The sequence below is a fragment of the Sceloporus occidentalis genome, unplaced genomic scaffold, assembly GCF_023333645.1.
Source record: "Sceloporus occidentalis isolate IW3139 unplaced genomic scaffold, rSceOcc1.0.p SCAF_1, whole genome shotgun sequence".
Classification (NCBI taxonomy): Eukaryota; Metazoa; Chordata; class Lepidosauria; order Squamata; family Phrynosomatidae; genus Sceloporus; species Sceloporus occidentalis.
In genome coordinates this window covers 11,517,247-11,529,353 of record NW_028316981.1, presented here as the reverse complement: position 1 = coordinate 11,529,353, position 12,107 = coordinate 11,517,247, and the positions used below count along the sequence as shown (strand labels likewise).

Genomic DNA, 12,107 nt, shown 5'->3' with positions numbered 1-12,107 from the left:
GGGATTTTGTGATTCTATATGAAGTAGGTACCAACTTGTTGTAATTCAGACTGCTGTGAAAAAACGTAGCAGATGACACATTTACAGCACTGTGACACCACTTTCACTGCTGTGGTTCCATTTTATGAATCCTGGGGCTTGCAGTTTGGTGAGGGACTTAGAATTCTTTGCTGTAGTTCAAGGAGAGTGGCCTGGAGGTCTCCAGCAGTGAGCTCTGAATCCCTCAGCAAACTATAATGCCCAGGATTCCATAGCATTGAGCCATGACAATGAAAGTGGTACCAGAGTATTATAACTATACAGCATGGTTACACTTAGGTCTCATCATACTCAAGGGATGTGACTTGTGCCTCTGGATGTTGAAATACAACTCCCATCAGTCCTAGCAAGCAAGGTTAATGGTATGGCATGTTGGAAGCAGCAGTCTAATAGCATCTGGAAGGATCTAAGCTGCCCATTCTAATAGAAAAGGAGGCTCCAATGTCCTTTTGAAGAGTCCCCTGCTTCAATCTGTAGGATGACTCTAAACATCCAACATTTGGCTGCCTTTTCATAAGAGCCCAAATCAGCTGCCTGACATGACCACTTCTGCCTGCTTAAGGATAGGTCCAGCTTTGAATTTAGACATCGCTTTTTTCTTCCATCACAAAACCACTTAGGACATAAAGTCTGTGTGGGAATATACATTCTTCCAAATGTTGGACTGCATCTCCTACCAGCCCAAGGCAACAATACTAATGATGAAGGATGATGAAAACTGCAGTACTATAACATCTGGATGGTTGCACACTCCCCATCCATGCAGATTTCCCATACTGTATTTCTTCCCTTTGATTTTCAAAATATCTATAAACAGAAAGGATCTACGGCTGGTATTCCATTGGGACACAGATGCTGAGGGCCTTCAAGTTGTTTCCACCTTATGGTAAACCAATCAGGTGGGTTTTCTTGCCATGATTTATTCAGGAGGATGTTTGCCTTTGCCTTCCTCTGAGGCTGAGAGAGTGTGATTTGCCCAAATTACCCAGTGGGTTTCCGTGGCTGAGAGAAGATTTGAACCCAGTTTCTAGAATCAAGTTGCTGTGTGCCTTCAAACCACTATGCCATGCTGGCTTTAGTTAATGATAATGTGTATGTGTCTGCACATGACTGTGCAAACTTTCAAGTCACCTGTTGCCTTATGGCAACCCCATAAATATCATAGGGTTTTCTTAGGCAAGTAATACTCAGAGGTGGTTTTACCAGTTCTGTCCTCTGAAAAATAACATACACATCTACACTGTTAACTGAGATTTGTTGTTGTGTGCCTTCAAATAATTTCTCACTTATGGTGACCCTATTGCAAATCTATCATAGAGTTTCTTAGCAACTTTTTTTCAAAGGAGATTTGCCCTTGCCTTCCTCTGAGGCTGAGAGAGTATGACTTGCTCAAGGTCACCCAGTGGGTTTTTATGCTCAAGCAGGGATTCAAACCCCTGATCTCCAGAGTTGTAGTCCAACGCTTAAACAGTACACCACGCTGGTTCTCTAAGGTACTATAAACATTGCACGATGAATTGCATGGTTTAGTGTGATCTGTAGTATAGTCAATGGTTCCACAAACATAACACAGCCTCCCATGCGTGGTCTTGGCAGCTGAGGAGCTAATTGACTGTTGCACAAGGGGTGAGCCAGCTGCACTAGCAATTGTGCACCTGTGAAATCCAATATAACTGTGCTGGAATAGACTTGCGCTAGTCTAGGGGTGGGGAAAGTGTGACCTGTGGGTCACATGTGAGTCATGGGCTGTACTTCTGTGGCTGTTGAAGCCTGCTCCCAAAGCGTCCTAAACCTCCCCAAATTTTAAAATATTTTTTCAGTACAATTTTCTTTGTACCAACCCCTCCAACATATGAAAAGAAACAAAAACACCCACACCCCTCAGACCCTCTCCCACCATTGTTGTTGTTGTTGTTGTGTGCCTTCAAGTCATTTCTGACTTATGGCGACCCTAAGATGAACCTATCATGGGGTTTTCTTGGCAAGTTTCATCATAGAGAGTTTCCCATTCCCACCCTCTCAGGCTGAGAGAGTGTGACTTGTCCAAAGACACCCAGTGGATTTTCATGGCTGAGCCAGGATTCAAACCCTGGTCTCCCAGAGTCCTAGTCCAACACTCAAACCACTACGCCACGCTACCTCAATCCCATGCAACATAGTGACAGGAAGTGATACAACATCATTTCCAGTTGCCAATTTGAGAAGGACAGCAAACAAAATTGAAGGTGTTTATGACTGATAGGGAGAGTGGTGCAGCCTGTGGGGCAGGATCAGGAGGAAATAGGAACGTTGGGTACTTACCGTGACACATTCATTTCCTGCAGAGAAGGGTCCTGACATCCTGTAATCTGGGTTTAGCTCCTCCTATTTGCTCCTGTAGGCAGGGTCAATAAACAAAAGACCAGCCCCTATATAGGGAGGAGCTAGCCCCCCTGAGCCTCAGTCAATAACAAGCCAAGTGACTAGTAAGGTAATCAAGGAACTGAACTTTAGTAACATCAGCTAAGGGTTAACCTGAACACCTTAGAAAAAAACTAGTCCAAGAACAAACAAGAACTCAGAAAAACCAATCCAGCAACAAGAAGAACAAGGCAGGTCCACCAACAGGCAGGTAGGGTCGGAGGCCGCAGGCAGCACCCGGGCGGGCAGGATGCCAGGACCCTTCTCTGCAGGAAATGAACGTGTCACGGTAAGTACCCAACGTTCCTTTTCCCAGCAGAGAGGGTCCTGTCCTCCTGTAATCTGGGATTTACAAAAGCCCTCTCGAACTGGGAGGGAGGTGCTGCTAGGAGACTGTGGCCCCCGACACAATCTGTTGGAGGAACCTCCTTTCAAATGATGCCTCTGCAGACTGACAGACGTCCAGTTTGTAATGTCTTATGAAGGTCGAAGGCGACTTCCATGTGGCCACCCTGCAAATATCTGACAGGGAGGCGCTAGTGGTCAAGGCCGCAGAGGTAGATGCACTCCTGGTTGAGTGCACCATCAACCCCTCAGGTGGAGTGAGATCAAGAGTTCAGTAGCTCTTTTGAATACAAGACCTGATCCACCTACTCAGAGTCGAGACTGGTACCTTGCACCCCAAAGAGCCCAGGCGAAAGGAAAAGAACATCTCAGATGACCTTAAAGTTGAAGTCCTCTTGATGTAGATTTTGAGGGCTCTGCACACATCCAATGTGTGCCAGGTCTTTTCCAAGTCCTTCTTAGGATCGGGGCAGAATGAAGGCAGGAGAATGTCCTGTGACACCTGAAAGGCTGAGTTGACCCTAGGCACGAAGGTAGGGTCTGGACGAAGGCACACTGAGACAGGCCTAAAAATACACAAGTCTCTACGTACTGACAGGGCCCCAGCTCTGACACCCATCTGGCAGAGGGAATGGCCATGAGGAAGATGACCTTGAGGGAGAGGTGTTTGAGGAAGGCCTCCCAAAGGGACTTGATCGGCCCAGCCGTCAGAGCCTTTAAGACCGTGTTTACATCCCAAGATGGAAAACGATGTCTGGTGGGCAGGCCCTGTTGGAAAACTCCCCTCAACAGCCTCTTAATGTGAGGATGGCTGCCATTCTAGCTGCTCTCGTATGGAGCAGAAACGACGTGATGGCAGACACCTGCCTTATAACCATGTTGGGTCAAGTCCCTTCTTAATGTCATCTTGGATGGACTATAGCAGGTCAGCCACTGAAAACCTGAAGCTGTTGATGAGAACTTGCCTAAGCAGTGGATTATGTGATCAATCAGAATAGAACCTGATCTAATCTGGACCTATGGCAGCTTCCAGCCTATCACTGATCACCTTGTCAACTGGTTATAGCAATGAAGGTGATATTAAGGTGATTTCATTTGTAGTAATTAAGACTTCCCACTCTGAAAGAGGAATGTTAATGTCTGACCTCCAATTAAAATTTCAAAACAATGTGCAGTTCTTTACTGGAACATCTGTGAACCTGTGTAAAATAAAACTAATCCCATGGTTAGGCAAAGAAGACACTGGATTAACCTTTATCTCGCAGACATTGGTGAGTCCATGCAGAAGCATAGATGCACTCTCTGTTAACAGGGCATGTGGTCAGAATTAAGTCTGATTTCTTTTGAGGATGAACTTGTCTAGAGACTTCAAAAATCACCCCAACTCCATGTAGCAGACTATCATCAACCTGTATGAAGGCTGAGGGCTCTCCCGGCTAAATGAACTGCTGATTAAGGAGTCATGAAATGGGAACAGGGGGCTTGGCAAGGATAGCCCTCTGGTATCTAATTTCGAGGAGAGAATTTTCTCCACAAAAGGGATCTGTCAAAGGAACACAAACCTAAATTTAAAATAGTATAGTGGGCCCTCGATATGGAGTTGGATTTAGGACTTTGCATGGATACCAAATCCATGGAAGCTCAAAGCACATAAAATATAATCACATAGTAAAATGGAGTCTCCTATATAAAATAGTAAAATCATAGTTTGCTGTGTTGTATTTTTAAATAATAAATAAATAAAAGTTTTATTTTTATACCACCCTTCTTGCAATCAGGGCGGTGCACAACATTATATAAAACATACACATACAATAAAAAACACTACATTTTGTTTTGTTTGTTTTTTGGAATATATATATATTTAGAAGCTGTGGGCATATAGGTGGCTGGTGTAAGTCTCTATATGGAGCTGTATGGTATATTAAATCTGAGCATTTTTGCTAGCAGAAAACAAGGCATAGGCACTAGGAAGTCCGTTTTTCCAGCCCCAAAAGGTAGTAAACAATGATGTTGTTTGGACCAGGCCATGCCATGAAAACCCAATCAGGGATAAGACACTCACCCACACAGCAGCTAACCTTATAACCATAAAATCATAGAATCATGGAGTTGGATGAGACCACAAGGGCCATCAAGTCCAACCCCCTGCCATGCAGGAAATCACAATCAAAGCATGCCCAACAATATGCAAAGGAATCTTGTAGCACCCTGAGACCACTAAAGAAAAGAGATTAGCAGCATGAACCTTCATGGCCTTGAGCCCAATTCATCATATGCATGATAGATCCTGTTACAATAGGCTTTTCAAGCCAGGCAGCAGTTGAATGGCAAGCCCATCAGCAGGCATTCTTACTTAAAATTTAACAATCTAGACAAGGTAAGAGGTAATTGTGATTTTTGTGGCAGACCCCTCAGGGCTCTGTAGGATGTCTGAATGGGATTTGAAGCAACCCCTTAGTAGAGAAACCTGATTATATTGTTTTAAAACACTCATGGAGGAAGGGGAGTTTTTCCCCCCATGGAGAGGAGTCTGTCTGTTTGTTTTTGATAAGAATTTTTCTTAACCCCCTGTATTAGTGAGAACCATCTCATGGAAGAAACTGTATTTTGTTGTTTCTTCCCTTTAAAAGACATCTCTCCAAGAAAGAAGGGAAGGCAAGGGGAGCCACATCTTTGAGGCTAGCTGACTGAGGTTAACTGTGTTTTATAACAGGAACATAATCCTTTTGCCACTAAAATGGAGTTTGGTTGGTCACCTTAATCCAATATATCTATCACCTCATATGAGATGTTTTTACCAAAGATCCTCAATGCATGTAAGCATTAGAGGTCTGCTGAGTGACCAGAGACCTTCTCCTTGCTTGAGTCACCCTGTTTATTAGCATTTAAATGAATCTGTATTGTTAAAGCTTATGCTCTTAATGAGAAGTGCTATGGCTGATAACAGTTTGCACAAAGGAGGTAGAACCATGTGCTCATCCTATGTCTTTGGCTGTTCCACCTAAGGCAAAAAAGGCTCTGGACCTAATGGAGACAGTGATGGAGGCCCATGAGGAGGCAAGAAAAGTCATCATGTGGCTTTTACGGCTAGCCCCTCCCTTGAAGAATTAGTTTCCAGGCATCTTCTCTGGCCTGGAAAAAGGAGAGGGGGTGAGCAGAAACAGCACAACTCAAACCTCATGTGCTAACATTAATAAAATGAACACCAGAAAGGTTAACCAGTATCTCTTGTAAATCTGAGCCCACAGCCCTGTTGATGTGGGGGCTCTCCCCTCCTTTATTTGCCCCATCAAGGGAGGCTGCCTGGGCAGTGGCTTATTCCAAGCACTGAGGAAACTGCTCTTAAGTTAGCAGTGACTGAAGACCATTGCTAATCATGGGTAGATAGCTGCATATGGCCTGTAGTGTAGCCCTGATACTCACAGGGCATTTTGTTTTATTTATATTTAAAACAGCCCCAACTTCAAGCTGGGGTTTACAGCTAAGCCCTTTTAATCTCAGGGAGGCTTTATAGTAACCTGGCTGCATGATAGAAGCTAGCTTGGTCCTCAACTCCCTCCCACTTGCATAGGTAGCTGGGAAGGGCAAAGGGACTGCTGTGGGACATGGCTCTACATTTACCTGAGGTAAGTCTGTGTCCTGAGAAAGGATAATCTCTGATGGAAAGGAGAGGCCAAGCGCTCAAGCTTTTCTCTCAAGAGTGCCATGGTTTGGGGGCAGCCAAACACAATTGGGGGTGAAGGGAACTCTCCACCCATGATATCCACAAATGGTTTACCCCTTTTTGTTGTTGTAATTTTTGGGGAGGGAACACAGGAGGATTTGTATCCATGTGGCCTCTCAAAGAATCCTTGGGTTGGAAGAGACCCCAAGGGCCATCCAGTCCAACCCCATTCTGCCATGCAGGAACTCTCAATCAAAGCATTCCAGATAGATGGCCCTCCAGCCTCTGTTTAGAAGTGGGTAGCAGAGGCCATGCTCTCTCTGGGGTGGACATGAAGCCATTTTGTGCTTTTTTGTGGGATGCTCTGTGGCAGCCAAAAAAGACCATTTTAGAGTTGGAAGCTTCAGCTCCTGCTGGGCCAAGTCCAGCTTCCTTTAGAGCCATGTGTCTGTGCAACACAGAGGAGGAGTCCTCTGCCTCCTTACACACCATCTCATTATAAGAATTCAAAAGGAATGTGCAGGAGCCCTGGCAACACCACCACGTGTTTCCCAGTCTGCAAAAGGATCCCCCACACCTGTTAGGGTCCTGGGTGCCATTGGGGCCAGAGATGGGAAGGAAGGGGGAGACCAAGGGTTAATGCCCCCATCTGCCCTCCTGGCAGAGTCCCAAACCTTATGCTAGGCATAGTGCCTGCAATGGCCATGGCCGAGTCCTCATGGCAATGCCTGCCCTGAGCGAGGGCATTAGATCTGGCAAAGGTTCTTTGGTGGCTAGAGAGAGAGGGCCCCTGGTACTCACCGTTCTCCTGTGACTTCTGGCTGGCTTGCCTCTCTGACCTTGGCCATTTCAGGCTGGGCAGAGGTGATGCAGAGAAATCCTTTGCCATGGCTTTTGGCTGGCCTGTCCTCTGAACTCTGGCCCCAAATGGGCTGAGCAGGGAAGTTTCCATGACCTCTGGCCAGTTTCCTCACTGATCCCTGGCCTTAAACAGGCTGGGCAGAGGTGATGTGGAGAAACAGAGACATGGAGGGGATACCCCTCACCATCTCTTCCCACAGCTCCCATGTGCTGCAATGCTGTTTGCAGAAATCTCCTGTGCTCCCACCATGAAAGGGGGCAGCTTTGGAGGAGAGGGAGAGTCACTGGCAAAGCCAAGACCTTTCTCCAATCCTGGGAGCCCTTGACATTTTAAGTCTTCTTCATGCTTCCAAGGCTGTAGTAAAGAAGCTGCAGAGCAACAGCAAACACATCCCAATGGGTCTCCCTCTGAAGCCAGCTCCCTCTGTTGAGCTGGCAGACCCTGAGCTAGGGAAGCCTGGGTTAAGGATGGCCCTTCACCCATGCTCTCAGGGTCCTCTGCCATAGCCACCACCAAGGAAAGGGGGAAAGGCAGGAGAGAGGAGAAGAAGGGAAGGCCAAGCAAACTCTCAAACCGCTTTCGTAGAAAGGAAAAACTTTACTGGCTCGAAGAGAACATCCTGCTAGGAGCTTAGACAGGAACAAGACTGAGGCTCAGGGGGGCTAGCTCCTCCCTATATAGGGGCCGGTCTTTTGTTTATTGTCCCTGCCTACAGGAGCAAATAGGAGGAGCTAAACCCAGATTACAGGAGGACAGGACCCTCTCTGCTGGGAAATAACCTCTGGTCCCCACGCAGTTGCCCACTCCTGCACTACATGGCAATTTTTACTTATTTTTATTTATTTATACTTCCTATAGAAAAAGGGTAATAGGATCTGGGCAAGTAACAATACAAGTTGAGTCTCTCTTATCCAGAATTCCAAAAACGAAAATTGTCCCCATGGGTGGCTGAAATAGAGGCACCCATACTTTCTATCGGTCTAACGTTTCATGCAAACAGTTATTAAAAATATCACTGTATGTATAAAATTACTTTGAGGCTATATATATAAGGTGTACACAAAACATAAACGAATTTCATGTTTAGACTTGGGTCACATTTCCAAGATACAAATATGTAAATATTCGAAAACCTAAAAGACCGAAATCCAAAACATTTCTGATCCTAACATTTTGGATAAAGGAGACTCCAAGAGGTATGAAAACTGATGAAACCTATGAATTCGTTTATTTATGTATGTGTACTATGTTCCTTACCTTATGAAATTTGCAGAGGGATAACCATGTTAGTTTGTCTCAATATAAAAGGAGCCTTGTGGCACCTTTAAGACAAATTAGTTTCTCTCGTCATTAGCTTTTAGAGACTACTGCTCAGTTGTAACACATGAAAACTTAGCCGAAACAGACTGCTGAATCTTGAAGGTGTCACAGAATCCCTTTCTGTCTTATAAACTGTTAATCAAATCTAGGTTTGCCAGTTGATGATCATCCCAAGTCCTGAAGTTTTCAGGCCAACACCTGAAATGTAAGAACGGTCCTTGGCAATGGCATTAAGCATTAGGCATTGAGCAGCAGCCATAGTTGCTCACATTCTGTCAGTCAAACCAACTGAGACAGAACATATTTTCCTGTCTGGAAATTAAGAGAGAACTCTTAGCCAAAGAGACTGTTCCCAGATCAAGGTGAAATGAGAGGGTTATTCATTTTTACTTATGAGATGGAATAAGAAACATTTAATCTAGCTTCTATCCAGAAGGTGGATGCATAGCAAAGCAGAGTGTGAGCCTTGATGCCACCAAGACTGGGAGGGAAGGAGGAAGCTAAGTATAATGGGCCCTTCATTTGGCAGGCTGGCAATCTGTAGATATGACCGCCCGCAGATCACCACAGCCCATATTATTCAATGGTGGCGTATGCACATGGATGCACTGACTTGCCCGTGCATATGTTACCAACACTGAATAATATGGGTCATGATCGTGTGTTTTTTGCTAGCTTCACAGGGTTGGGGTGTACACAGAACAGGACCCCCACAGATCGGAAGAGTCCACTGTAAGTGCATAAGTCTTCTGGAGAGTCTTGCAAGTTGCAGCAACAAATCAATTAATCCTTAAAAACTGTAGGAAGATGCTTCTTCTGCTCTCCTAACTGAGCCAAAGATTTGCATTCAGCTCTTATCTGTTGCCTAGAGCTGAGACCACCAAAATTGGAGAATTTGTACCTTCATCCCTCACCTGAAGATGGCCTGTGAAAATTAGAGACTCAAAACTAGGCTCTGAGATCTGGCAATACTAATCATATTCATAAAGAAGGAAATCTCACTAATTTACCCAAGAAATTTACATACCTCTGTTGGCTCTGGATCCTGCAATTCCTGTCTCTCAGACGGAACTAGTGGTACAGAACGACTGGGAAGAGTTACTCCAGTCTCTGTAAAAGGAAGGATGGATTCAATGACATTATTAGGGTGCAGTAATGCATTCTGTCATCCCTAGGCTGACTGGCAGTCTCCCACCCCACCCCCAGCCAGGCCAATGGTCTTGCAGGAGTTGATTGGGCCACTATGGAAGAGAAAGGCTACCTGTTGACAGCTGGTGGACTGGGTCATTCAAAGAGACTGCCCCTGTCCTAGGTGTTCCAGTCTACCTGCCTTGTTCACAAGTCCCAAAGGAGCCCAGGTTCCAATTCAGTTATGGGAGAGGCCTCCAGGAGTTGCCATGGTGTGCCAACAGTATCCCAAAATGGCCTCCTTTCCACCTTTGGACAGATGGACTGGGTCCTTCCTAGGACCTTCAGTCTCCAGAAGTCCTGGTCCACCCATGAAGAGATGTGATGGTACACTTCACACCAAAAGGCAGACACCCCCCTCTGAGCTGTCATCCAGTGTGGTCCACACCCCTCCCTGCACCCCGTCCCCAAAATGCCCCTGAGTGGATTTGTTTGTTTCAATTATACCCAGCTTCCACAATAAAAAAAATGGCCAAAGCAAAGATTAAAATCCAGCATAAAAAATACAGCCCACATAAAACAAGCGAAGATACAAACAATACCAAATGACAACAGATAAAAGTGTTTCTTTTAACTGTTGTTATTGTGTGTCTCCAAATTCTTTTTTACTTATGGCAACCCTAAGGAGTGCCTATCATAGGATTTTCTTGGCAAGTTTCTTGGGGGGGTGCCATAGCCATCTTCTGAGGCTGAGAGAATGTGACTTGGCAGGTCTTTCTCTTGGCCCAGAGCCACACAATGGGTTTTTCTGCTCAAGTGGGGAGTTGAACTCTGGTCTCCAGAGTTGTTGTCCAGTTCTCAAATCACTACACCACACACTACAGGCAAATAAAAACACAGGTTTCTAGCAACTGAAGTCCAAAACATCTGGAGGCCTAAATATTTCCCATCCTTGCTTTCAAGTGCAATATATTACATTTAAATGAGGGATGTCTGCCTCGCTAGATGTGATGGACATCAACTCTCAGATGTCTGGGAGAATTTTTTTTAACCTAGCTGTATCTTTTGAAAAGAGGAAAATTTAGTTTTAGACTTCAGCTTCCAAAAATCCCCAACCAGGTTGGATCTGTAGCAAAGGATTATGAGAACTATAATCTAAAATATGTGGAGGGCCAAAGAAATCTGTATTTCATAGAGTGGCAGAAAACAGCTCCATCCAATATATTTAACCAGCTTACTTTAAAAAGATAGTTTTCACCTGAGAGTAGAATGCCATCAGTGAGGGGCTAGATGAGCTTTTCTTTGGTGCAAAATTCAAAAATATAAAGTTAACATTTGAACATAATCCCAAACCCATACCTGGGGATCCGGCAACCACATCACCCTGCTCTTTGGCCTCCGTGTATAGTGGTCTCTTCCCAGGCTCCAGTGGATTTACTGTTCCTGCTTTTGACACCGCTGGCACCTGAAAAAAATTCAATGAAATTTGGGAGAGATGAGTAGAAACCAGACTACAGCCAGGACTGATATAGTAGAAGTGGAAATTGTGCAGACCTCCAGATACTGTTGGATTTAAGAGCTCAGTGTTCTCCTTGGCTCTTCTGGTTAGGTCTAATGGGAGCTGTAGTTTAACAACATCTGGAGGACTGCACTCCCACTTTTTGTGTACAGAGAAAGTAATATTATTTGTCAACCATATTTTGTTAACATCCCTATTTCCTAAAGTCCATTGAGAACTTTAGAGTGTCCATGAACCAAGTTCAAAAGTGTTTCTCCCCCTTGATTTCTCCTTCCTGTTACTTTGAAAGTTGTGTTTGAATGCTTTTTTCCCTAGGGAGTCCATAATTTTCATCAGAATCCCAAAGAGGTCCATGGCCCAAAAAAGATTAGGAGCCACTGTCCTAGGAGATTAGGACAGCATACAAAGTTCCCTCCCAACAATCCTGCAAGGTAGGTTGCAACAAGAGATTCATTGCAACAACTCCATCGACTGCTGTTCTGTTTCTAGTCACAATTCAAAATGCTTGTTATGTCTGACATAGCCATATACAGCTTAGGTCCAGGTTACTTGAACTTTATATTTCATGAGCCACCATGGGTCAAATTTAGGCAAAAGGGAGCATATCAAATAAATAAATAATCTGAAGAATCATAGAACCATAGGGTTGGAAGAGACCACAAGGGCCATCCACTCCAACCCCCTTCTGCCATGCAGGAAGACACAATCAAACCACTCCCAACAGATGACCATCCAGCCTCCATTTAAAGAGCTCCAAAGAAGGAGACTCCACCATAATCCGAGAAAGTATCTTCTATTGTCGAACAGCTCTTACCCTCAGGAAGTTC

At 44.8% G+C, this 12,107-nt stretch overlaps 1 protein-coding gene across 2 annotated transcripts in view; it reads right to left on the bottom strand.

Moving 5' to 3' along the window:
• The window catches only part of LOC149320739 (uncharacterized), a 71,188-nt gene that overhangs the window by 27,921 nt on the left and 31,160 nt on the right, over positions 1 to 12,107 (bottom strand). For both annotated transcript variants that reach the window (XM_089502674.1, XM_089502682.1), the window contains 2 exons: positions 11,121 to 11,226; positions 9,661 to 9,743 (listed from right to left, as the gene is read on the bottom strand). In XM_089502674.1, the coding sequence (XP_089358800.1) occupies positions 9,661 to 9,743; positions 11,121 to 11,226 (189 nt within the window). The remainder of the gene's footprint in view (positions 1 to 9,660; positions 9,744 to 11,120; positions 11,227 to 12,107) is intronic.